This window comes from Crocodylus siamensis, chromosome 7 (genome assembly GCF_052110815.1).
Source record: "Crocodylus siamensis isolate JL-2025a chromosome 7, ASM5211081v1, whole genome shotgun sequence".
NCBI classification, from domain to species: Eukaryota; Metazoa; Chordata; order Crocodylia; family Crocodylidae; genus Crocodylus; species Crocodylus siamensis.
Window position 1 is genome coordinate 3,318,334 of NC_143401.1, and position 22,837 is coordinate 3,341,170.

General features: G+C 50.0%; 1 protein-coding gene across 1 annotated transcript; it reads right to left on the bottom strand.

The window, feature by feature from the left end:
- Nucleotides 1–371: 371 nt before the first annotated feature.
- On the bottom strand, nucleotides 372–22,388 carry SELENON (selenoprotein N). The gene is made up of 12 exons (XM_090057192.1): nucleotides 22,232–22,388; nucleotides 16,507–16,624; nucleotides 15,534–15,664; nucleotides 14,682–14,894; nucleotides 14,218–14,342; nucleotides 12,845–12,982; nucleotides 10,520–10,601; nucleotides 9,269–9,457; nucleotides 7,755–7,860; nucleotides 7,143–7,255; nucleotides 5,679–5,780; nucleotides 372–3,951 (listed from the first exon to the last, which is right to left on the bottom strand). The coding sequence occupies exons 1-12, from the start codon at nucleotides 22,331–22,333 to the stop codon at nucleotides 3,781–3,783; spliced, it is 1,590 nt and encodes a 529-aa protein (XP_089913318.1). The 5' UTR covers nucleotides 22,334–22,388; the 3' UTR covers nucleotides 372–3,780.
- Between the last annotated feature and the right edge of the window lie 449 nt (nucleotides 22,389–22,837).

The window sequence follows — 22,837 nt, forward strand, 5'->3', positions numbered from 1 at the left end:
GCGCTGGTGGTAGCCGGACCACCGACTGGGCACCACTGCCCTAGCCTGGGTGGGACCAGACCCGTGGTGCCCGGTTCGTGGAGGCTGAAAGCGACAGTTAAAAGCATCAGCTGCCAGAGGCGGGAGGGGAGAGCAACAGCCGGGGCCTGACCCAGGGTTTCCCCCGTTCCTCTCCTCTCACGTGCAGCCTCGGGCACTTCAGGCCAAGGACGGTGTGATGCAGAGGCCCTCCGTGCCCCTCCCTCCCCTGTGGCGGATACCCCTTTCCTCCCCCGCTTCGTGAATCTGGCTAGGCTGTCAGCTTCCCCATGTCTGGTGGCACCGAGTCCCGCCCGTTCAGCCACGCCATGCAAAAAAGAACCACCTTGTGCTTGTTTGAAACTTACTAGGTACTCAGTTTATTTTGTGACCCCGAGTTCTCGGTGTGCGAGAGAGTATAAAAGAGCTGCGAGACCCCTGCAGCAAGAGAACAGCCGTCTCTCAAGGAAAATCAACTATAAACACAGTGATCCAAAGAGCCCCAGAAGAGGAGGGTACAAGATGTTTTTCTCCTGATGTACAGCTGTCAAACATCAGGCCTGACCCGTTCGTGATTTAAGGTCAGACCATCATGAAGAACAGCTAACGGGGTGGGTGTGGGGGAAAACTTCTCTGCCTTCCTTCTCTTCAGTGGTACTAAAACAGCCTATAAAACCCTATGAATGATGTAGCAAAAATATGAAAGTGTTCGGTGCATATTAAAAAAGTGTAAAACACGGCTTCACCTCTCGCAACTAGATCAACTGTTACCCAGCAGTAAGTGAACAGTGATTAGGTCTTTCCGGTAGCTTTACTGTTAGAAGATTAATAGCAGAAACACTTCCTTCCTGCTCTGTTGAGACCCACTGAACAGTCCAAACTGCTGGAATAATTCTGTCCATTTCTGAAACAAAAGCCATCCTGAAATGCTTACACTTGTAGTGAAGTGACACATTTTTGTGGAAAAAATTGGCATTTGGGGACACTAGAGGGAGATGTAGCAATGTAAAACAGCCATTCAGGTCACCACAGAACTATTTTTTTTTGGTCCTAATTCAAAGGGAATGTTTTGGGAACTGACTACCTTTTGTCAACCCAAAAGCTCGTACACCCTACCTGTAAGGTTTTGCTCACTAAGTGTATCCTGGAGTTGCCAGCACTGCTCCCTGATGACTTACGGTTACTTTCCAGAGGTGCCTGGTGATACCGTAGCGCAGCAGTGGGTAGAACACAGGCATTAAGTGATTTACCATCACACTGGGATGCAGCCCTGACATGATCGCACTGACTGATGGCTACCCCTGCTTCAAATGAGCACTAGTGAGACAGGCAGCAAAATGCAGACTTAAAAACTCGGACTATGGGTACTTCTCTCAGGATTTAACATCAGTCACTGATGACAAAGCCCTGGATCATCTCTCCTTTTATTAAATGCGTTTTCACATGGAGAAGATTAAAACAATCTCTGCTTGTTCAGACGTGGCCCTGCACTTCCTTCTGTCCTGGTTTGCAGCACCAAAACAGAAGTGTGGAATTAATTCCTTGGGATGGTAATATTTACACAGGGAATGGTCTGAAGTCTAAAACCCACCCTTATTTGAATTGAGGGGGAAAAAATAAACGATGAAAATGCTTCCAACGAAGTTCTGTAAAACCCGAAAGGTTGAACTGAAACAAAGGCTAAGGGAATTAGATAGCCTGAAATTCCCAGTTTGAGCAACTACAGCCCCTTTAGCATAAGAGCTACCAAGTGCTTGCCTGGTTCACAGTATCAATAGCTAAAGTGATTTGCATTGTCAGGATCGGATTTTGCTTTGAGGCAATAACACTGTTTACAAACACTGATAATTGGCACAATTGCCAGTCAAAAACCTGCCAGACCTGATCCTGTGACTTCCTTCTACCATTTCAGAGGCCTGCAGAACAGGGTTGACACAGTTATAAAGCTAATACTGAGAAACACCCCAACGGTTATTTAACACACTACAGCAGTGGTTCTCAACCTTTTTAGACTCAGGGCACCCCTATTACCAACTTTTGTGAACTGAGCTGCACCCTGTTTAAAAAACTGATTTAATACAGGGCATACCTTCTTGTAGAGGGGCTAGGCAGTAGGACCAGGGGAGTGGGCAGTCTGGGAAAAGCCTGAGCCTCTCTGCTTATCTCCTCACATCTCAGTGGCACTCTTCAAAGGTGCCCAGATACCTTGGTTGCGAATCACTGCAGTACAGCAGACCTGGGACAAAGACCTCTCTACCAGATTGGTTTTTTAATCTGAAGTATGCATCCCATGAAGGAAGGAAAACAAGAATCCCAAACAGCACAGGGGCCTTGGGGGCTGTTCATCTTGTTTGGTCCGCTGAGTGCATTTCAGATTAAATTGTGCTTCACTGAGCAGGGGGGAAAAAAAAGCATCACCAGCCCTGTTATTTGGCTGTGGCAACTGGCTGCTTTGATTGTTTACCACTGATTCTGTCTGACCCAGTGACAGGACAGTAAGTGTTCAAGGGGATGATAAAACAAGTAATCAATAGTTATATCCATGGACTGTAATAGGATTTTGCTATCTAAAGGACATCTCCATCTTTTTAATTAATTTATGTTTATACAAGTTCTTGGCTGCAGGATCAAATAAGAGCAGCCATTGAAGACTGTTAGAGAAGAAGGATCACCAACAGTTTGATGGCAAAGTCTCCTTCATTCTTCACCCTTGGAAAAAATCTTGTGTGCAATTCTCAAAGATGTCCGGGAAAAAACACTTCATTTCTATAGCAGCTAACGTGTGAGACAGATACTCAACCCTCTCTTTCTAATAAATCTTTTGCAGCTGATGAGTTCACTTGTTCAGTGGACTTGGAAACATAAAACATGCAAGATGTAAAGTATGGATGGTAGCAAGGTACAGCTATATACAACATGCAAAGTCTTCTGGATGAATAATACCTGGGAATCAAGTTAGGATGTCTCAGTGTTTGAAGGCTCTCAGGACAACACTGAAAACATATTTTGATGACAAATTTCCCACTGCCAGTTCCACCAGGTCGACTCTATGATCTCCCTCTCAGGTGAGAGCCTGACAGAGGTCTTACGGCACACCAAACTGATCTAAGCAGCTATCTGATGCCCTCGCTGAGAGATGTGGAAATACAGAGATCCTTAAAAAAAGGCCAGGACCCAGACTACACAATGATTTGTAGATCAGAGTCAACTCATTTGAACTGCTCCAGAAGCAAGGAGAACCATTACCAAATGCTAAATGTTTGTAGAAAGTATCATATGCGGGCAGCTCAGTTCTGCAACCCTTGTCCATAGAGAGTAGCACATGACATGTACAAGTGTTGTATGGACGGTGGGTAAGGAAGTCAGGCCCTGGAGAACAAGTGTTTGAAGTCTTCGCTCGGGATAGTTACAGCATGAGTGCTACCAGACATAACTTCTGGAGTAAAGATTAAGCAAAAGAAAGGGGTGGTAATACAGACTGTGACACACATGCACAAAAGGCTTATAAATTAAGGTGTTTTAGCTCCTCTAGAAGTTTCCTAAACTCGCAAGGGGAAGTTATGTAAAAAGAGAAATTAAAACCTTTTAAATGATTCTGTTCTAAAATCTACAACCCTACCATTCAGTTCAAGGCTGCCATCCTAGAATCTTCTGCATTTCAGTATCCACACCGTGTTTACTCCACAGAGGAGGAAGAACCACCTTAGCCAAAAACCAAGCTCTAACAATTCCCAAAGTTAGACTTGCTCCTTTTTTTTTTTTTTAAGTCTGCAAGAAGGGTTTTGCTCTGTGCAGTCCCTCCTTCAGGAACTGGAGGTAGGTCGCAGTAGAAGGATCTTCAAAATTGGTTGAGAAACTGAAGACACTGCTCTCAACTTCTTCAGGCTTCATAGAAGTAATATCCAGGAAGTAGTTGGCATTGATGTGGTGAATCTGAGGAAGGAAGCATGCCACAGAAAGACACAGTTTAAACAACCACCACTGTAAGGGCAGTTCACCAGTCAATGGATTAGCCGATAACCAGGTGAACAACATACTTATGCCCTTCGCTAAGTCCAAAGACCTCAAAGTGCTTTGCAGTTGCTAGTGAATTATGCCTTTGAGAAACAGGAAACAGGGCTTCCATTTTACAGATGGGGTGAAGCCATGAGAGATTAATGGCCTGCTTTCCAACACCGCTAAGCACCTGCAGCTCCATCGATTTCAGGGGCAGCTGGCATTACCCAGTGCTTTTAAAAGCAATGTTCAGCCACAGACAGAAGGGGTAGGATTACACAAGAGTCCTTGTGCACAGGAGCCAGCACCCTCAAACACACTCTGTTATTGAGAGGCTCCTTAGAGAGGACATTAGGAACAAAGCATCCCTTTCATTTTGCAAGGATTACATGCACCTCTGTCTGGTTCCCATCATGTGTGCACTACTAGGCTGCAAGGAGTTAGTGCTGTCCTGACAGGAGACACCCATGGAGAGAGGCAGACAGCAGGTGTAGACAGCACTGTCACCCACACTTAGCTGGAGCAAAACAAGCATCAAATGCTGTTGCCTCTGCTGCACTTCTCCAGTCCAAGGGGGCACAATGGAGTCAGTCTGCTGACCTACTAATGACTAAGATCAACCCAGACAGGGGGTGGGGAAGGATTAAAGTGCTGGAACCTGCTGTGAGTAAGAAAAGGAGTCTGCCACACTGACCTGAGATTGGAGCCTGATGGCAGGTTGGGGCTGAAACTATTGGTTGTAATGGGCTCCCTGGAAGATGCTGACTACAATCTAGAGAGCTCTGAAGAGAGGTAAAGGCAAGGAGGCAGGATCTGGGTTTGGGTTATTCTGCCATAGATTCCCTCACAGAGTTTGTCTGCAGCACTTTGGAGCTGTGCCTGTCACAAAGCCCTTGAAGGATAAGGCAGAAATGTGGAGGGTCCACAGGTTTGGTGCCATTCTGGGGAGGTGTGGAGGAGCTAACACTAAGTTCCAGCTTGATTGTTAAGTCCCATCTCTGAGAAGGGGCGGCTGGAGAGACAAGCACACTGAAAGCACACCCAGAGGGCCAGCCTCAACTCTGCCCAGTACAGGGAACCAAAGATCACAGCATAATTTAGCACAGCCTGAGGAATACCCATTAGCGGGCACTCAGCCAGGGTGTGACAGATCGTTTCAAACCCAGACACAGAGAGCTGGAGAGGGAGGGGTGAGCAGGGACTCACGCATCCAGATCCTGATTTTGACAGCAAGAACAGATCTATGCTTCAGGGTCCTCATCTATAAAATGGAATCATATTTATTTGTTTGGTATTGCCAAAAGCAGAGCTGGGGGCTTTGCAGACAGTTGAAACTGCATCCTGGCAAACGTTCATCTTCAGCCTTCACTCAGGTTCTTGGAAAACAATAAGGGCTTTGTAAGGGCTCAGCATTTCTCCTTGTGTAACTATAAGCAGCTCTAATGGCTCATGTCAGCAGAGGCTTATTCCACTCCAAACTCCTGCTATTTATCCCACTAAGTCTGATTATATATATTTTAAAGCAAGAAAAACTCTGCAATGCCAGGTGCTATCTAGGCACCCAAGACTCCGCAGGATCTGCTGAGAGATAAAAGACTGAATGCGAAGGAAGTGGGTCATGGATGGGAAAGCAAGAGACCCAGGACAGAGGGTGGCTGACGTACCACTGTTCCATTGGGAAGGCAGATCATCATCTCCACAGGGAAGTTGTATTTCTCTAGGTGCAGCTCTGCTAGCTTCCTGTAGAATTCATTCTCTCTCTTGGTCTGTAAAAAAGGACCCCAGAAGGGCATTATGTGCTAAAGACCAGCAAGATAGAGAAAGGGGGAGCAAATGCAACATACACATGAAAACACGGGAGGGAACAGGACTGAAAAGCTGGACCTGTTCTGCATGCAATGCTGGCCTACTGGCTCTCTCAATCGGGGCACCCCGATGTTCATTACCATGGCACCCCCTGCAGTCACATTGATGCTGGCAAAGGTCCGATGGCAGATGTATCCAGTATGCTTTCTCGAGGGAATTAAATCTCTATGACCCACTGATGTCTGGATCAATGGTCAGGGCTAGGAAACAATCAACATTTGTGATCCACTAAAGATCTGGCAAGCCAGGGCACTCCAAATTAAGCTGACACTTCCTAGCTCACAACACTGGGGGGAGCAGGCAGAGAAAAATGCCAGTGCTAAGTAGGCGAAGCTCCCTTTCTGGGGGGTTTTGCAGGCACTGTATCTCTGACCAAAGGAGGATTCTTGAGCTGCCGCCTCAGTTTGCCTCCATCTATGCATTGTCTTTATTCTACCAAAAGGTGCCAGACTGGGAACGCCACAGACTGCACACAGTGTGCATCTCAAGGAAAGGCTTCTGGCTGAGCAGCAAGCTGAGAAGACCACCCCATCCCTGGAAGAGCTCTGTCTCTAGCCAGGCCAGGTGCTGGTAGCAGCACAGGTGGACATTATCCTGCTAGAGAGTGGACAGAAATTCAACTCCCTTCTGCCCCAGCAATGGCATCTTCTGCCCTCAGCCAGGAGAAGAGAGAGGCAGCACATCCCCAGCTCATCCAGCCACCTGCCAGCATTTTATTCGCCACTCCGATCTATTATGTTCACCCCTCATGCACAGCTGTTAGGATTTCTATGCAAAAGCTACCATTAGTGGGGTGAGGAGGCAGGAACGCAGGCAGGGAAGCCAGTGCCACACAAGCAGTGCTGGCCTGTGTACGTAGCACAAGGGAGCCAGGTGGCCGAGTGCTTCACCACAACCTTGAATGCAGCTGGGATACTGGAGTGCCGTCGCCTCTGGTTTACTAATAGGAAACCAAGGCACAAGGAGTGTCTACGCTGCACCCTCGCTGCTGTGGAGCACGTTTGAGTGCCCCCTGCCGGCTCACGTGTGCCAAACCTGGCAGTGGGGCAGTGTAGATGCTCTGGGGCATCTCAAACACATGGGAGACCTAGATCCTAGGAACCTTGGACACAGAGACCAGATGTCTAGGGGTGCCCAGAAAGTGGGGAACAAAGCCAGGGCCCCCCAGAGACCCCATCCTCAGCACCGCCTGGTCCCAGGGGTGTTAAGCAACTGCCTTTACCAGCCATATCGGCACAGAAGTCAGACAGGACACCACTTACCTGCAAGTCCTCTAGCTCCTTCACTAGTGACCAGCTGCTGACAAAGCTCTCATTCAGCAAAGCGAGGATGGGCGAACTTTCCAGGACTGTCTCCCGGAGAGTCCGCCCCGAACCTGCCAGAGACAGACAGACTGATTGTCCCAGCAGCCCCCCAATGCTGCAACAGGGGGTCTTGAATGCAAGCGCTCTGGGGGTCACTGCTCTAGATGCTACATTGGTCCAATCTGGTGGCTGGGGAGCAGTGCATGGGAACAGGCTGGAGAATGCGATAGGCTCTGTAAGCCTAGAGGAAAGCAAAGATGGCTCCCCGCCACCAAGATGCAAGGCCAAGACCTTTCCTGAGGCTCAGGGTACTGCAGTCTGCGGTGGGTTGGGCCCGCTGCAGAGATGCATCTGTGCTGCAGGGCTCTGGGCTGGGCAGTGACTCTAATGCAACCTGTTCTCACCAGCACAGCATCACCTCAGCCAACTGCGGTTCATTTTCCCAGTGATCCCGACTGCCTGAAGAAGCCTGGACAAGGCATTCCTACTTGGGAAGGGCAGGGGGCTTGGCTGCTCATGTAGCATCCCCTGAACCTCCCCTTAAAGAGAGCCAAGGTGGCAGCTCCTCACCTCAGCAGGACTGGTCGTCCAGCGCGCCCCACAGCAGGATGGAATGCACCAGCTTGTTCTCAGCTTTTGCTCTCTCAAAGGCTTGTGTAAAGGGCAGGTACGAAATCTGGAAGTAGGGCAGAGGTTTGAAAACCCGACACCAAAGCAACCCAACAAACACAGGGCAAGGTTCAGAACGGCTGGGCCTGCCCCAGTGTGTGTCACACAATGCAAACCGAACCAGCATGTAAACCCAGCTGTGCACCTCCACGGGTTCAATGCACAGCAACTAAATCTCGGCATTTCCAGGACAATAATCCTCTCTGCCCCACTGCCCCCCTCGCTGCCATTCAGAGCCCAGTCTTGCAAGCGACTGGGACCCAGGACTCTGGGGGCCTGTTTCCAGCTCTCCCACTGACTTGCTCTGCATCACTTCTCTCTGTGCCTCTCCCATGTCCAAGATAAGACGAGAGCACTTCCCTCCTGCCAGGCTCCAGACAAACGAGATGGTGCATTCACTGACTTTAGAGAGTGTGAGGGGATCCTCTGGTGAACATGACCAGGAGAAAGGTATGTGCTAAGCCTGGGGCTGGGCAGGTCAGATACACTGTTCCCTGGCACGAAGCACAATTTGTCTGAGAAAGATCTGAGATTTATGCAGTTGCCCTACAGAACGGCAAACGGCTTCTGGGGAGATTTCCAAAGACCCTGACAGGAATGCAGAGGACATATGCCATTACACGTGTGTGCACTAGGTAGGGGTTTGTCCAGCTCAGCTTGCTCACAGGCCCAGAAAAGTTGATCCTGTTTATTAGAAAAGATGCTGCAGAGAGGTGGCTCCAATCACTCAAAGCAGCTAAACTTTATTAGTGCCTTGGCAGCTCACAGAAATACTCATCCCAGAGGAGATCCCGTTCCAGGGCTGGGCTTGTGCTTCCTTTCACTCAGCTGCAGAGGAGCAACTTGCTCTTATGGCTGCTGGGTTATTAAATCACTTGGGTCACCCAGTGCCACAAACACACTTTTCATTTGGAGATGCTGAGCCATGAGCAGCTCATGTGGTGCCTGCCAATAAGAAAAGCACAATCCCAAGGTTCAGCTGAGACTGAAGGGAAGCCATTTTTCAAGCACCATCATTATCGGCCTCTTACAAAATAGCATCAGTGGTGACTGATAAGAGCAAGGCGAGATGAGCTTGCACTTAAACGAGCCCGAGCCATGAGAGATCTGAGCTCCATCCCCGCCTCCCGGCGACCCTGGATGACCAACCTCTCTGAGCTTCTGATTCCTCATCTCTAGAGCAAAGACACCACAGACCAACCTCACTGCACTCAGTCCAGCTTTGCCAAGCTCAAGTCAAGCGCTACAACACACAGTCAACGCACTGTGTGGGGTCCCTCGGCATTTCTCTCTTAAGCCAGCTACAGCTCTACAGCTTTTATTGGGCCTCAGGATGACTAGAGCATCTCAGTACAGTTCTCTTTTTCTCTCTGAACCACACCCGGGAGAAGAAACAGGGCAGGCGCTTTGCTTACTTTCTTAAATGGATACATGGCAACTTCCAGCTTCTGAGCTGCTTCCTCCCAAGCGATTTTCTGCTGCCAAGTTATCTCTTCAAACACAAACTGGATGGGCTCCCCCGTGGGATCTCTGCTGTCAATCACATTTCCATTTTCATCGTGAATCACAGAAGGGATGGATGGCCCCATTGATTCTAACTCCATCTACAACAGGAGCACAGAGCTCAGTCCCTAGAAGAGGCACCATCCCCAATTTCCCTCTGCCCCGCCACCTTCAAACCCATTCCCAGACACCCAGATGTGTGTGCATGTGCACACGTACACGTACAAGGGTATCTGTCTGCAAAGAACATGCACACCACCTCTTAGTGTTCACTCAAGCCCTGCTTAATCCATTGACATGCACACATTTGAAACATTTCCCCCAACTCCACATTTCTGTACCGCTCACAGCGTTGCACTGGTTTGGATTGGAAAAGCGGAGATGCTACCCCTACAAAGATTTAGCATGGAGATTTTACATTTGAGGGCACCAGATGCCCAAGCTCTTCTCTGGGACTTGCCATACTTGCAGTACTATACAGATGTTTCTCTATTCACCCTGGCAGTGAAGCAGTTTTATGGGCAGCTGCAAATAGGAAGGCTGTTACCGAGCTTCTCTACTGAAAGCAGTGGCCAGGCCGTGTTTATAGTGCGTGGTCTATCCTAAGTGATTTGGGAGATCTGTCATGAGCCTTATTTTTAGTTATTAAAGAAGATCTAAGAGAAACGGTATTGCCAATCCCAAGACATTAAGAAAAAACATCATGCAGTAGGTCCCCTGTCCCTGAGTTATGAGATATCATTTAAAAAGAACTGGGGATGTCTAAAAGCCAAATGCATGATGTACTTTTTTATTTCCCCTCAGGGCTGTAAGTCTTCAGCACACAGGCTCCCGAATTATTCCAAAGCCACCCAAGCCAGAAATTAACTTTAATTTTTAATGAAAGCCAAGATCTTACATAAATCACATGACTCCTGGAGCTCTGACTCAGAGACAAAAGTACCACATATCACAATACCAGTTAAGAGAGTTGGCAGCCATGGGCAGCGTCTCTGTACGGTGCTCTGCGGGCAAGCTGGGAACATTAGGCTCACGTCCAAGCACTCAAGGGGAGTGCTAGCAGCCCTGGCAGCAACAGCAGAAGCGAGTGCTACAGGGCTGCCATGGGATATATTCTGGTGAGTCACAAGTGTGCACATACAGCCAAGTACATTGCTACCAACCTGAGGGAGGTAACCAATGTCCACCTCCATGTTGCTGCTTTCGCTCGCCCCATACAGCCATTCCATGTCAACGTTTAGGGACCTGGAAGAAGAGACCAGCACATTTACAATAAGCCATGTCTAAGAACCGTGCATGAAAAGCTCTCAATCACAGGAGTTGTTTAAGATACGAGAACCTGAGGAACAGCCACCGTCCCTCAGTTGGATCCAAGCCTGCGTCCCAGATCCCAAGAGCCAATTCTATGTAGAGCTCCATGGAAGTGAGCCGGCAGGCTTCCACAGAGCTCTATAAATAATGGACCTCATTGAAGGATTGTCCAGAAGAGCAGCAGGACTCACGCAAGCAGTTAAGGGTGCGTGGAGTTTTTGGACAGGGGAGGGAAGCGTCCTTCCCAATCCCTGAGACTGCAAATCCCATCCCTGCTGCACGTTACTTTTTTGTACTAGCTAAAAACTCCTGGAACAAATGTGCAGGCAGAGCTGCAAGTTGCCTGGGGAACATTCCAACAGAACGGTCTTGGCCCATGACGGTTTGAGTGAGAATTTAGCTTTTTATCCCTTGTAATGCTGCCAGCTGCTTCCCAGAGAGCATATATCTACACATGCTGAATACTAGCCTTGGAAATCTTGTTAGCTTTGCATTTCAAAGCAGATGAGTCAGGCTCCTGTGAACCCCAAGGTGCCAAGACACAGGTGGAGAAACCCCCCTTTCCTGCCACCTTCTAAGCTGCAACAGAACCAGCTCGCTATGGTAAATGCGAGCATATGTGTTCAGTCTATTCAAGGCTCTGGCTGGCAGAGAGTTCTCCATGGCTCTGTTAAAAACATGTTGCTACTGCAATAATGTGTTCCTCAGTTTTATGGACAACAGTGGAGCTGGTTTCATTTGGACTTTCAAAGGGCTTATCACAAAATGTGAAACATCAGGAGGTGTCTAATACAACACGAACATCTGATGGTTCTTCTGGACCTGGAAATGGTCCTGCTGCCTTCTGCATTTGCAAGTTATAGCTGCTGCCTGATCTCGAATTGCAGGCTGAGCCTTCTCTGGAACTCATTCAAGAGAAGCTGGCCAGACATTCACTGTGAATGCAGGTTTGCAAGAGCACAATTAAAGAGGCCAATGTGCATCTGACGTTTTTTTATCTGGAGTTCTTTGAATGCTTTACAAACAGTAATTAAGCCTTGCACACAGGTAAAGTAAGCTGAGTGGTGTTGTTTGTGGGTTTTTAAAAAAATCAAAAAGCAGAAAAAAAACCCCAAACAAGCACGGGAGATAAAGTGACAGAACCACAGATAATGAAGGTTGGAAGGGACTTCAGGACGTAACGTCTAGTCCAACCCCCTGCTCAAAGTAGGGCCATTCCCAACTAGATCATTCCAGCCAAGGCTTTGTCTAGCCAGGTCTTAAAAACCTTCAAGGATGGAGATTTCATAGCCTCTCTGGGTAGCTTGTTCCAGTACTTTACTACCCTCCTAGTGAGAAAGTTCTTCCTAATCTCTAACCTCAACTTCCCTTGCTGCAACTTGAGCCCATTGCTCCTTGTTCTGTCATCTGCCACCGAGAACAGTCCTGCTCCATCCTCTTTTGAACCCCACTTCAGGTAGCTGAAGGCTGCTATTAAATCCCCCTCAGTCTTCTCTTCTCCAGACTAAATCAGCCCAGTTCCCTCTCCTCATAAGTCCTGTGCCCTAGCCCTTGAACCATTTTTGTAGCCCTCCGCTGGACTCTCTCCAATGTGTCCACATCCTTTCTGTATTGGGGGGCCCAAAACTGGACACAGTACTCCAGATGTGGCCTCACCAGTGCTGACTTGATAAGGGTGGGGAAAGAAGTCAGTCCAAGCTGGTGAGCTTCAGAATCCATGGGTCCAGAGTGTACACTCCAATCTCAAAGGAGTTCTCCTCCCTTACTATGTTTAGAGCTCAAAAAGTAAATCTATTTTTTGAATGTCCAGTCAAGTGGTAAAGGATGCATTGTGTGCAGGTAGGATAGCATTCCCTAGGATCAAAGCTTGGCACAGTGAACTTGGTCTCCCGAGTTCAACCTCCTTCTGACATGTTCATCTGCAAGTCTGGGTGAGTCACTTGTCTCCCCTGTGCATAAGTTGGGAATGGAGGGGTTGGTTTGAGCAATCAATACACTCGGATACCTTCAGGCAAGAGATGTCACCGTAAATGCCAGGTAACACTCCCTAGTTGTGACATGCACACACAGCATGGAGCAGGGGGAAATCACAGATCCCCATGGCTCTCACTCCTGTTCCACGCTGTAACACATCTCAGGTCTCTCCTCAGTGTATAAACAAGGAAGAATGCCTGTACCTGTTGTTTGGGACAAAGAGCTTGAACTCTCGAACATGGGAAGAATCTTTGGAGAGGATGACGTGTCCTGTGAACTGGCCAGGGGAGAACCAGAAAGGGAAATCTGGAGGCTCATTCAACTGGAACTCAGCATGAATCCTGAAATGGGAAAACAGCAGTGAGCCTGCGTGCTCCAGCTATGGCCAAGGGACCACGGGGAGGAGAAAGCAAAGTCGACATGACTGCTGGTTGTCACGTCACGTGCTGCACTTCTGAAAGGCAGACAGTTAGGTGAAAAAAGCCATTCAAGGCCCTACACAGCATAGACAAGAAAAGAACCGTATGCAGCATAAAGCTGTTTGAGGAGCCAGATGCTCCTAAGCAGCATTATCCTTACAGCACTGCTACACCCTGTGACTGACCAGACCTTCCCCTTTCAGTTCAGGCCATCACCAGAGGGAAAGGGGAGGTTGCTAAGTCTTGTGGATTTGCTTACAGGGCAACAGTTCCTACACAGTTAGGAGCATGGGCTGCTTGTACACACTGTAGGGGTCTACTTCAGTTTAATTCTCCCTGAATTGAAGCGATGGGTTTTTAAGAACACTGCTTCAATTTAGGGAGAATTAAGCCAAAGTAAACCCCCGTGATGTGTACACAAGGGTCAGGCCTGACCCTTATCTGCCTCTCGGAGGTGTTTTATTTTGCTACATCCAAAAAAGTCATTTAATGCGCAATACGCCACTGACAGTATAAACAGCAGGGCCATTAATGCGTAATACTCTGCCGACAGTGTAAACAGCAACGCCATTAAAGCGGTGCATAAGGGCTTTTAAGCAGCTTTAAAGACCAATTTTGTGGCGTGTACAAAGGCCCATGGGCACCATCTACAGGAATCAAGGGAGTAACGCACATTAACAGCCACTTCCTGCAAGACTGGCCTTGGGAGAGTGGTCTATCTCCTCATCAGCTCCACATATAGGGTAGCAAGGAGGGTGTGTGAACACATAGCCCAACCCTGAACTCACTCTGCTTCTGGGGTGCATTCAAGTACACCAGCACCTGCTGCCAGGTTGGCTTCTTTAAGCCTCCTGCCTTCTCCCTTCCCCTAGTCTCTGGCTGTCTAGAGGATGAGGTCAAGACCTTTTTACTTGCCAAGTCCTTTCACACCCTTCTTCTACCCCACAGATGAGTTACAAAAACTAACATTTGAGAAATTTATAATCCTCAAATCTGTCACTTCCATTCTGATTTGATGGGGAAAGGGGACTTGGTCTAAAAAGAAGAATGATGTAGATCTAACTGAAAACATGCCCTATCCTCCTAGTTAACACCCCTGCCTCTTCTGCCCTCCTTCCCTCCCCCTGCACATACCTGCAGCCCCTGGGAGTTCTTACCTGAATGCTATGGTATAGTAAAACTCACTGCTTGCCTGGATGCAGGCCACAGCGCCTTGAGGCGCAAAGCGGGTCTTTACAAATGGACGTGGATGGAACATGCTCAAGAGTTTGTGGATTATGATCTGTGGAGAGAATCAAAGACAACAGACGTGAGACCAGTCACCTGTAACACACATTTCTGCTAAGCAGAGCTCAAAACCTACCCATTTAGACAGCCAGGAGGATTAAACAATCGAGACAATTTAGATCTGACTGAGATGTCTCATCTTACACTTCTCCCTGGCACGTTCAAAATCTGGCTAAGTGTATTTAATAATTCTTCTATACACTCTGCACTTCCAGAGCTCTTAAAAAAACATACATGAAAAGCACAAGGTTCAACACCACAGAAGAGCCCCCGTGCCATGCACCTCCCCTGGGTAAGAAGGCAGACTGTGATTCGGAGAAGGTGGCGTTCTTACCTCTTTGCCCTTGGGGGCTGGAGGGTAAAACCGGTTGTTAGAAAGGTACCCAGTGAAGATGTTCAATTCGCTAGGGATAATCCACCAGGGATCACCGAGTTCCAACTTATTCTTTGGAGGGAGAAAAGCTTTGAACTGCCTGGCAAACATCATGTTCACCGGGGCCGCTGGGGCAGTCCAGTTCCGGAGCCCAGACAGAGCAACGTGAGAGATCTGCAAACGCAACAAGAGCATCAGAACAGCTGAAGAGGACGCAGGAGGATTTGAAGAGTTTTGCCATATGCAATGCTGATGGATACAAACTGGTGCACAGGGGTCAGCTGTCTGGAGAAGGGAAGCAGAGTCTATCCAAAACTTTGCCTACAATCAAGGGCTTCTTAGCAATTCCACTGCAGCTGGAAGTTTCTGACAAAATAACTAGTAATAAAATAAAACAGCTAGCCTCATCATAGTGATGAGCAGCATAGAAATGGCCATATATAAACACGGTGTCTGGAGTGTAACCGCCCCCTCTGAGAAAGGGGACTTTTCAGAGCTGAAGCTTCAGTTTTGCAAATTCCAGCTGAGAGTATTATGCCCAGGCCACACATGGGAGGTTCCTCTTCAGTGCATAAGCTTTGGAAGTACGTACATAGTATAAAAAAGGGGAAGGTACTGCAAAAACTTGTGAGGTCACTAGCAAAAGTGCCAAAATAATGTGCCAATGGCCTCTGGCTTAGTCTGATCCCTGGTCATAGAAAGAACCACCCTAAAAACAAACACAACATATTCGTGTTGAGGTTATTCCAATGTCCAGAGCCAGCTGCATGGGTGCTGGTGAGAAACCGATTCACATGCATCCTGTGCACTTACTCCTAGAAAACCGTCTTTGCTCTTCGTCATCGTTTCCATGAGCAAGGGCTGGAATTTAGCAGCAACAGACAGCATCTCCCCACTGGGATCCAGTGTCTCTTCCTCTTCGTATTCAGAGACAGAAGTAACACCTAAACAAAGCAACAATCATTTAACAGCTGGGTTATTTCTTCCCCCACCCCCTGCAACCCATGATGAGATGATTATACGTTTACTATCGGAGCAAATTCATTCAAGAACCTCACAGCTGTCGCTTTGCTGCATTCGGTGGCCCTAAGAGAATTCAGATCCACCTCCTTCAAATAGCACAGGCCTCTGTTACTTGCTTTAAAGGAGAATCGCCCCTTCGCTGAGAGCAGTATAAAGCCTATGACCCAGCTGAGCTGGTCTGATTCCGATTCCATCTAGCCAGGAGCCGATATACACACTCCAGCCAGCTCAGTACAGCAGGATCAAACACACTGGGTATTTTCACTGTAGTTTAAACCCACCCGTGTGTTATCGCCATGATATTTCAAGCTGTTTGGCTTCCCTGAGAACCATTTGTTACAAAGGGATGCAGGTTCCAAATGGGCACTTGCTCAACCACTATCAGAGGCAAGCAGAGCAAAATATGAATGGAGCCCAGTGACTCCCAAATGGGCTTGGCCTCACCAGCGCTGAGCTGTATCTATCAGTTGCCTTCACCCACCCCAAATCCCTTTTACGCTCCAGACAAAAGTAACTTATGCGCTTTACTAGTCCAGCACCGGGAGCATCAGTCTGACAAAGACCGTGCTTGGTGAAAGCAGTGTCTGACACGTAAGCCTTTCCAAAAACACTTACAGCTTAGCGGCTTCTCACTGTAGAGGTTAACCCCTGAATGGCAGGAGGGAAAGAAAACGTAATGAAAGCCACTGCATACATGTTATGTTCAGATCCTCACTGTCCATCCACTTCACTGCACAGCTGACCTTTCAAGGTCAATACCTACCCGTTAACTTCTCAGCTATTGGCTTGAACTCCTCAGGGCTCAGGTACAGATCATTGTTAGTGTCCAGGGAGGAGAAGAGAAAAAGGCCCTCATTTCCCAGAGCCTTCAAAGCTGTCTCCTAGGTGAGAAATAAGAGGCAAAAGAGTCTTAATTCAAGCTGCTCTACAAAATTCATTTAGGCCCCCCCAGCTCAAGAGTTACTGTGCATCTTTAACAACTACAAACAGAGCTGTCCAATGCACAGACGAATGCTCACTGGCAATACCTTGCTCTATTGACAGCAAAGATTAGTGTCTGGGAACTGTTGACGGAAGTGTATTAAAACTAAATCTGGCTGCACGATTCACAACAAATCATTTGCTCTAGCTTTTCCCTCCTCTCTTTTGGAGTTGTCCCCAACATCCCTTGCTGAAGGCATTGTGGAGGCCGTCACAGAAAGTGTTTTGCAGGTAGTAGGCTCCCTGTTGGTCATGGGCAAATGAACAAGTTACAGAGAGTTAATGGGCTTGGGCATTTAGCAGTCGCTGTGCATTAATCACCTGTGTGCCTGTTCTTGCCGCAAGCGAAGGGGAAAGTAAACCATGCTAATTTTGCCCTGTTTCACTGAGAGCTAAGTTACTGTGGCTTAACTTTTATCTGACATAGGGTAAGACCAGGTGCACGGACATTTAGCACACACCGGCTGCTCCACAGCAAGTCCCCACCCGCTCTTAACTTGGTAGAATCGGTTCATTCATTCATGCGTTCCCACAAATGCCAGGGAACTATTTTCATAGCTAGGCATCTTACCCAGGGTATGGTGACTTGCCTTAATTACCCAACATCCTATTCAGAGCTTGGCAGTGATTATCTGAATGAAAGACTCACTTCACACAAGTGAAGGGAAAACTAATTGAGCCCTTGTACATTGGTAGAAAAGGAATAAAAAGCCCACAACCCAACAACATTCACAGCCTGGGTGTCAATGGTGGCCATCTAGAACCAAACCAGGATCTCATAAGCAAAGCAGGGTGGGATGACAGCTTCGGTCCCTTGCCCCTAAGAAGGGATGTTGCCAGGTTAAGTCAGAATTCAAACGTTCCTTCCTCTGCTCTGTGAGACAGCGCGTAGCCTCGGGGGGGGGGAGCAGGTCCAACCACCCCGTGCCTCACTTCCCACACTGAGACACAAAGAGTGTGGACAGACATAACAGTGCCACAGGTATTAAATTATACTGGTATAGGCTGTTCACACACTGACACAAACCACTTGAGTTAGCATTTGAATTTACAGCCATTTCACTTATTCCAATACAGGCCTGGAGAGAAATAACCATTATGTAAAATAGCCAATTCATGTGTCCAAGAGGTAACTCCTTTCCCCCCTTCCAAATGACTGAAAGTCACATCTGTCCTGAGCCAAGCCCTCTCGGGCCTCCCCTGAGCAGTGTGCAAGGCCTAATTCATTTCAGAAAAACATGCGGAGAATCTCCAGTGGAAGGTGCCACCGAAATGCAACTGTCACTTGGCAGAGACCTAAACAGATGGCTCTTCCAGCCCGTTCCTCTCCACTGCATTCAGAGCACGGGGGGAAAAAGAGAGACAAAACACAGGCAGAAGGAGAGCATCAGGATGCTGGGGAGAGGGGGAGATAAGATGGGGAAGGGAAGGAGAGGGTCAGACAGCCCTGATCCTCCTTGCCACTCTGCAGCAGACTCTGGCTCGCCCATCAAAGACCACGCTGACAGATGGGGCCAAGTCCCCACCAGCAAAGCCTCCAGGACCCAGAATAAATAGTCTTTATTCTTTTGTTTATTCTCCACTGCCTGCAGCACCATTAGCAGCCCCAGAGCTCCTGAACCCGTTTATTTTCCATCTGCTGTCTGCCAGCCTGAAACATGGCTAATGCAGCCTGGAAGGCTTTGCTCCTGTTAAGTGCAGCCAAAGCAGCACTCGGGGACTTCCAGGGTAGAGGGAAAAAGGGAGAAGGAAAGAAACCCCCCCACCCTGGCAAGGCAAACAACTGGCAAAGCACCAGTTGGTGACTTGGACTCACAGAGCATGGCAGGCAGGTCTCTCTGGGCCAGTCAAGGCCCCTTCATGAGAAGAAGGTGGGCCAGAGCTAGAATATTAATAAGGGAATGATGGATTGGAAGGGGAATGAGCAGTGAATTAATCCAGGTACTGAAGCTATCCTGGGCTTTGCCAGACAGGATCATGACTTTATTCCCTGTAGAAGGGCCCACAGTGCAGCTACACGCAAATAGGCAACCACAACGTGTTGCGGTGCTGCCCGGGCATGGCTCGCACGAGCTCCTGCAACCGGCGCAGCCAACTCGGGGCCAGTTTCACCGCATTCGGAAGTATTTCTAAAAACACACCAGGCATTTCAAACGTGCCCCCACCTTGCAAGTCAGCGTGACCGGCTTCTGGCAGGGAGCTAACCCAGGAGCTGGGGAAACTCTTAAACATAAACAGCATCATACAAGGGCAGATGGCACCCGCGGAGCTCCGGGCAGGCATTCCCCAGTTGGATGAACCCCCGCCAGCCTCTGCGCCTTTCTGTCTTGTTTTCCCTTTGAACTTATTAGGTCAAAAATTTCACTGATCTGGGCCTCACGAGACTCCGGGCCAACAGCGACGGCTGAAGAGCCTTTCTGGTTCCCATGCTGCAATGGGCACAACACAACACAGCTTCTGCCTGTTCGGATGCTGCAGACACCAGAATTTAATCTGACTTTATAAATATAGAGAGGTGGGAGCCCTCCCCAAGCTGCATGCTCCGAGGGGTATCTCATTGTTTGCCAATGGGACAAGCAGTTTCCCCCGTTTGTATTGTATTAATCCCAGGCTGTGGGGGCCAGGAAAGATCCCTTCCACTCCCCAATTTGAATACAGTACTAGGCTTGTAGGGTCCCCACCCCCTGCCTTTTTCTGCACCGTCAGACTTGGACCACAGCTAGCGGTGAGCCTGCCTGGGGCATCCTGCTTCTCCCGCTGGCACCAAAAACCTCTCTGGTTCTTGGCTGGTGCATCTTAGTCAAGCACTCAGGAAAGACGGTCCCTCCCAGGTCCGACTGGGGAGGACCAGCAAGGGGGTTTCACCTTCCTTCACCCTGTGCGGCATGGTCCGCTTGCTCAGATCACCTGGACACGCATTACCTAATCGGTCCCAGGCTACCGGCAGTGCCCCCTGCTACTCCTGCTCTCCTTCACTTGGCATGCTGTTAAGCTGATTTGTACTCAGGATCCTACAGGTGTGTTATGGGATTCTTTGCGGCTGGGGTACAAAGGAAAGCCTGGGCTATTCCTGGGGCCCCTTGCATGTTTTTTCCCCTAAAAGAAGCATTCATTCTTTGAACGACAACCGGGCAGAATCCAAGGGAGTTGAGACCTGTGAGAGGGGCTATAGTGTCACGTGCGTCACATGCCATCAGCCAGCTGGGGCGCACATATGTGGCATTGGGGTACAAATGGGCACCCCTCCGCTCCAAAAAGCACTCCCTGCCACGAGGGTTAAAATAGCTGCTCTTCCGGCAAAGCTAGTACCTGGGATTGGACAGGTGTTTTTCCAGGGGGTATCTGACCAGCATAGGGATAGCTTGGTCCCATTAGAAATACTAATAGAGACACAGCATAGGAGGCCTCACCATCCAGGGATAGAACAGCACTTCAGCCCTCTTGGAGACGATGCTCCAGAACAACGAAGGAGCAAGCTACCAAGGCTTTCAATATAGCTCACAAGCCAGTCCTGACAATCTGAAACCAAAGGAAGAGTAGAGACAACCTTTAAAAAAAAAAAAAAAAAAAAAAAGGTGGGGGAATGGACATGACAGGTTTGTGCCTTTTTGCTTCTCTACAGAATGCAAAAAAACAAAAACAAAAAAGAGAGAGAAAAAAGAACCAAGATTTATTTTCAAGGTTCAAAAAAACAGGCAGTATCAGAAATAATAACTGCCTTTGATGGATGGTGGAGAACCTGAGGCAGAGATGGAGCTCCCCTAGTCTTCAAATGAAACAGCAGGAGCAGCTGGAGGCTCCCCCAAGCCTCTATTGGTCATTTAAGGTAAAAAGGTGCTATTAAAGGAAGAGAAAATGAAGACATTTTAAACAGACTAAAAGGAAGATAAAAAAGCCTCCCCCCCAGTATGAACGCTCAGCTGCTCAGATATCACGCTCATCTCTGGCTGCGTCCGACCCAGTCTCCGCCATCGTCCCTCTGCCTGAAGGATTCAGCGAGTAAGACCTGCTATGTCTGATGCAAAGCGACTCCGAAAAGACATTCAGAGTGGAAATCCTCTTCGACCCTCTCTGCATGTCCCACTGAAGCAGGAAGGGACAGAGCAGTCCCCTCTGCACTCAGCTTCGCGGGTTACATCCTTCCACATACCGGGGTGGTGCCCTGTTTCAGCCTCTTGCGCTCTGCATTCAAGGCTTAAAAAGGTCTATTTCAAAGAGGGATTTTGCCCCCGAGGAATCCCAGGACCACGTAGACAGATGGGCCTTTGCTGGAGCCTTCCTGGATGTCCAAAGACACACCCATGAGTCTTGCCTGCCCCGAAGATACTCATTACTCTCTGACTTTCCATTCATCAAAGACATCCTTTCTCCCAAGTATGGCAGAAGTCACCTAAGTTGCATACGTATAAGAACTACTTTAATGGGTTTGATGGGGAAAAAAAATCTATCCTCCTATTACGCGACTGTCGTATTTCCCCCTTTTGATGGAATTCCTGTAGTTCTGCAATCACGCCCCGTCTCCCCACACCTGGCACCACTCACGGCTCCTGCCTGCAGAGTCCCTCTAGGCCAGGCGTTCCCAGCCTTGCTGGACTCGAGGCACCTCTCCGTGACTTTTGTGAACTGAGCAGCACCCAAGTTCAAGAACTAATCTCTACATGATGGTGCGCACTTCCTTGCAGAGGTCTGGCAAGAGGGATCGGAGACTGTCCAGGCTCCTCTCCTCACCTCTCAGGGCCCCCTTCAAAAGACCTGGCAGCGCCCTGGTTGAGAATCACTGCTCCAGACCTGAATTCGTGTTCGAAAACATCCGCTGAAGACCTGCTACCTCCCAGAGACACAATACAGCAGCAAGGGAGGATGCAAAGGCCATTTTGCCCTCTGCGGGTCACCTTGAAAGCTGGCCCGAGAAATTCGAGCCCGCGCAGGCCTTCACCCTTCTGGCCGCGGTCTCTGGTATCGGGGCTTGTCGGAAAAGCACCGCCGTGTCTCCAGCTTGCCAGCTCTTGCCCTGGCCAGACGAGGCTCTTTGGGCAAATCCGATGTCTCTTATTAGACCCGCCCGAATACAAGCCAGCCAAGGAGCCCTGGCCGCCCAGGGGCGCGCCGACGCGGTGGGCGCCGCCTCCTCGGGGTCCCCGTCCCGGGCGTGCCAGGAGCCCCCTGCGCTCGGGGCCCTCACGGGACCCCGGTTCATCCTGCTCGCTTCCCGCCCCGCCAACTTTTCCGGAGCCCGCGCGCACCCGCCTGGCATCGACGCGCTGCACGTGGGACGGGCGCCAGGCTCTTCTCGCCCGCGAGAGGCCTGGCGCCCGCCCGCGGGGCCCTCGCCCCGGCCTGGCGGCCTGCGCCCGCCCCGCGCCGCCGTGGAAACTGAGGCACGGAGGGCGCCGGGAGAAGAAAGGGGCGGGGCCGCCGAGAAGATCCCTCAGGGGCACGGGGGGGGGGGCACGGATGTGCGCAGGACGAGGCCGGGCCCGCGCCTGCCCCGCACCCGAGGCCGGTACCTGCTGCCGCGCCGCTTCCGCGTCCTGCCGGTACTTGAGGGCGGCCAGAACGGCCAGCGCCGCCACGGCCACGGCCACGCGCGGCACCCCGGCCCACGCCATGGCCCGCTCGGCGGGGCAGCGGGGCGGGGGAGGGGCCGGGGGCGGAGCCAGCGCGGCGGGGCGGGGCGGGGCGACGCCCGCCTCCCTCCGGCCCCGCCCGTATCCGCGTCTGCCTCCGCGCCCGCGTGCGGCCGGAGCGCCGGGCCCGGCGAGGCGCGCGGGCAGGGGGCAGGGGCAGCCGGCGCCGAGCGAGTCTCACCGGCTCGGGAGAGGCCTGCACAGCTCTCCCCCCAGACGGATCCACCCGACAGGGTCCAGGGACAGCGCTATGGCCCTACGCCTGCCTAGAGAGAGGGCTGCGGCAGCACTGGCTAGACAGTACACGTCGTGCGTAGGGCAGCACAGGGAGCGGAGCAGGGGCCGGGGCCGGCACCGGCGACGCGGGCTTTCCAGAAACGTTTGAAACGGCAGATTTTCCAGAAAAATGTCCAATGCCCTCAAGGGAGCGCGGTCGGATTTAGCGTGTTGGTTTGACTTGGATTTAGGAAAACAGAACTCGACGAA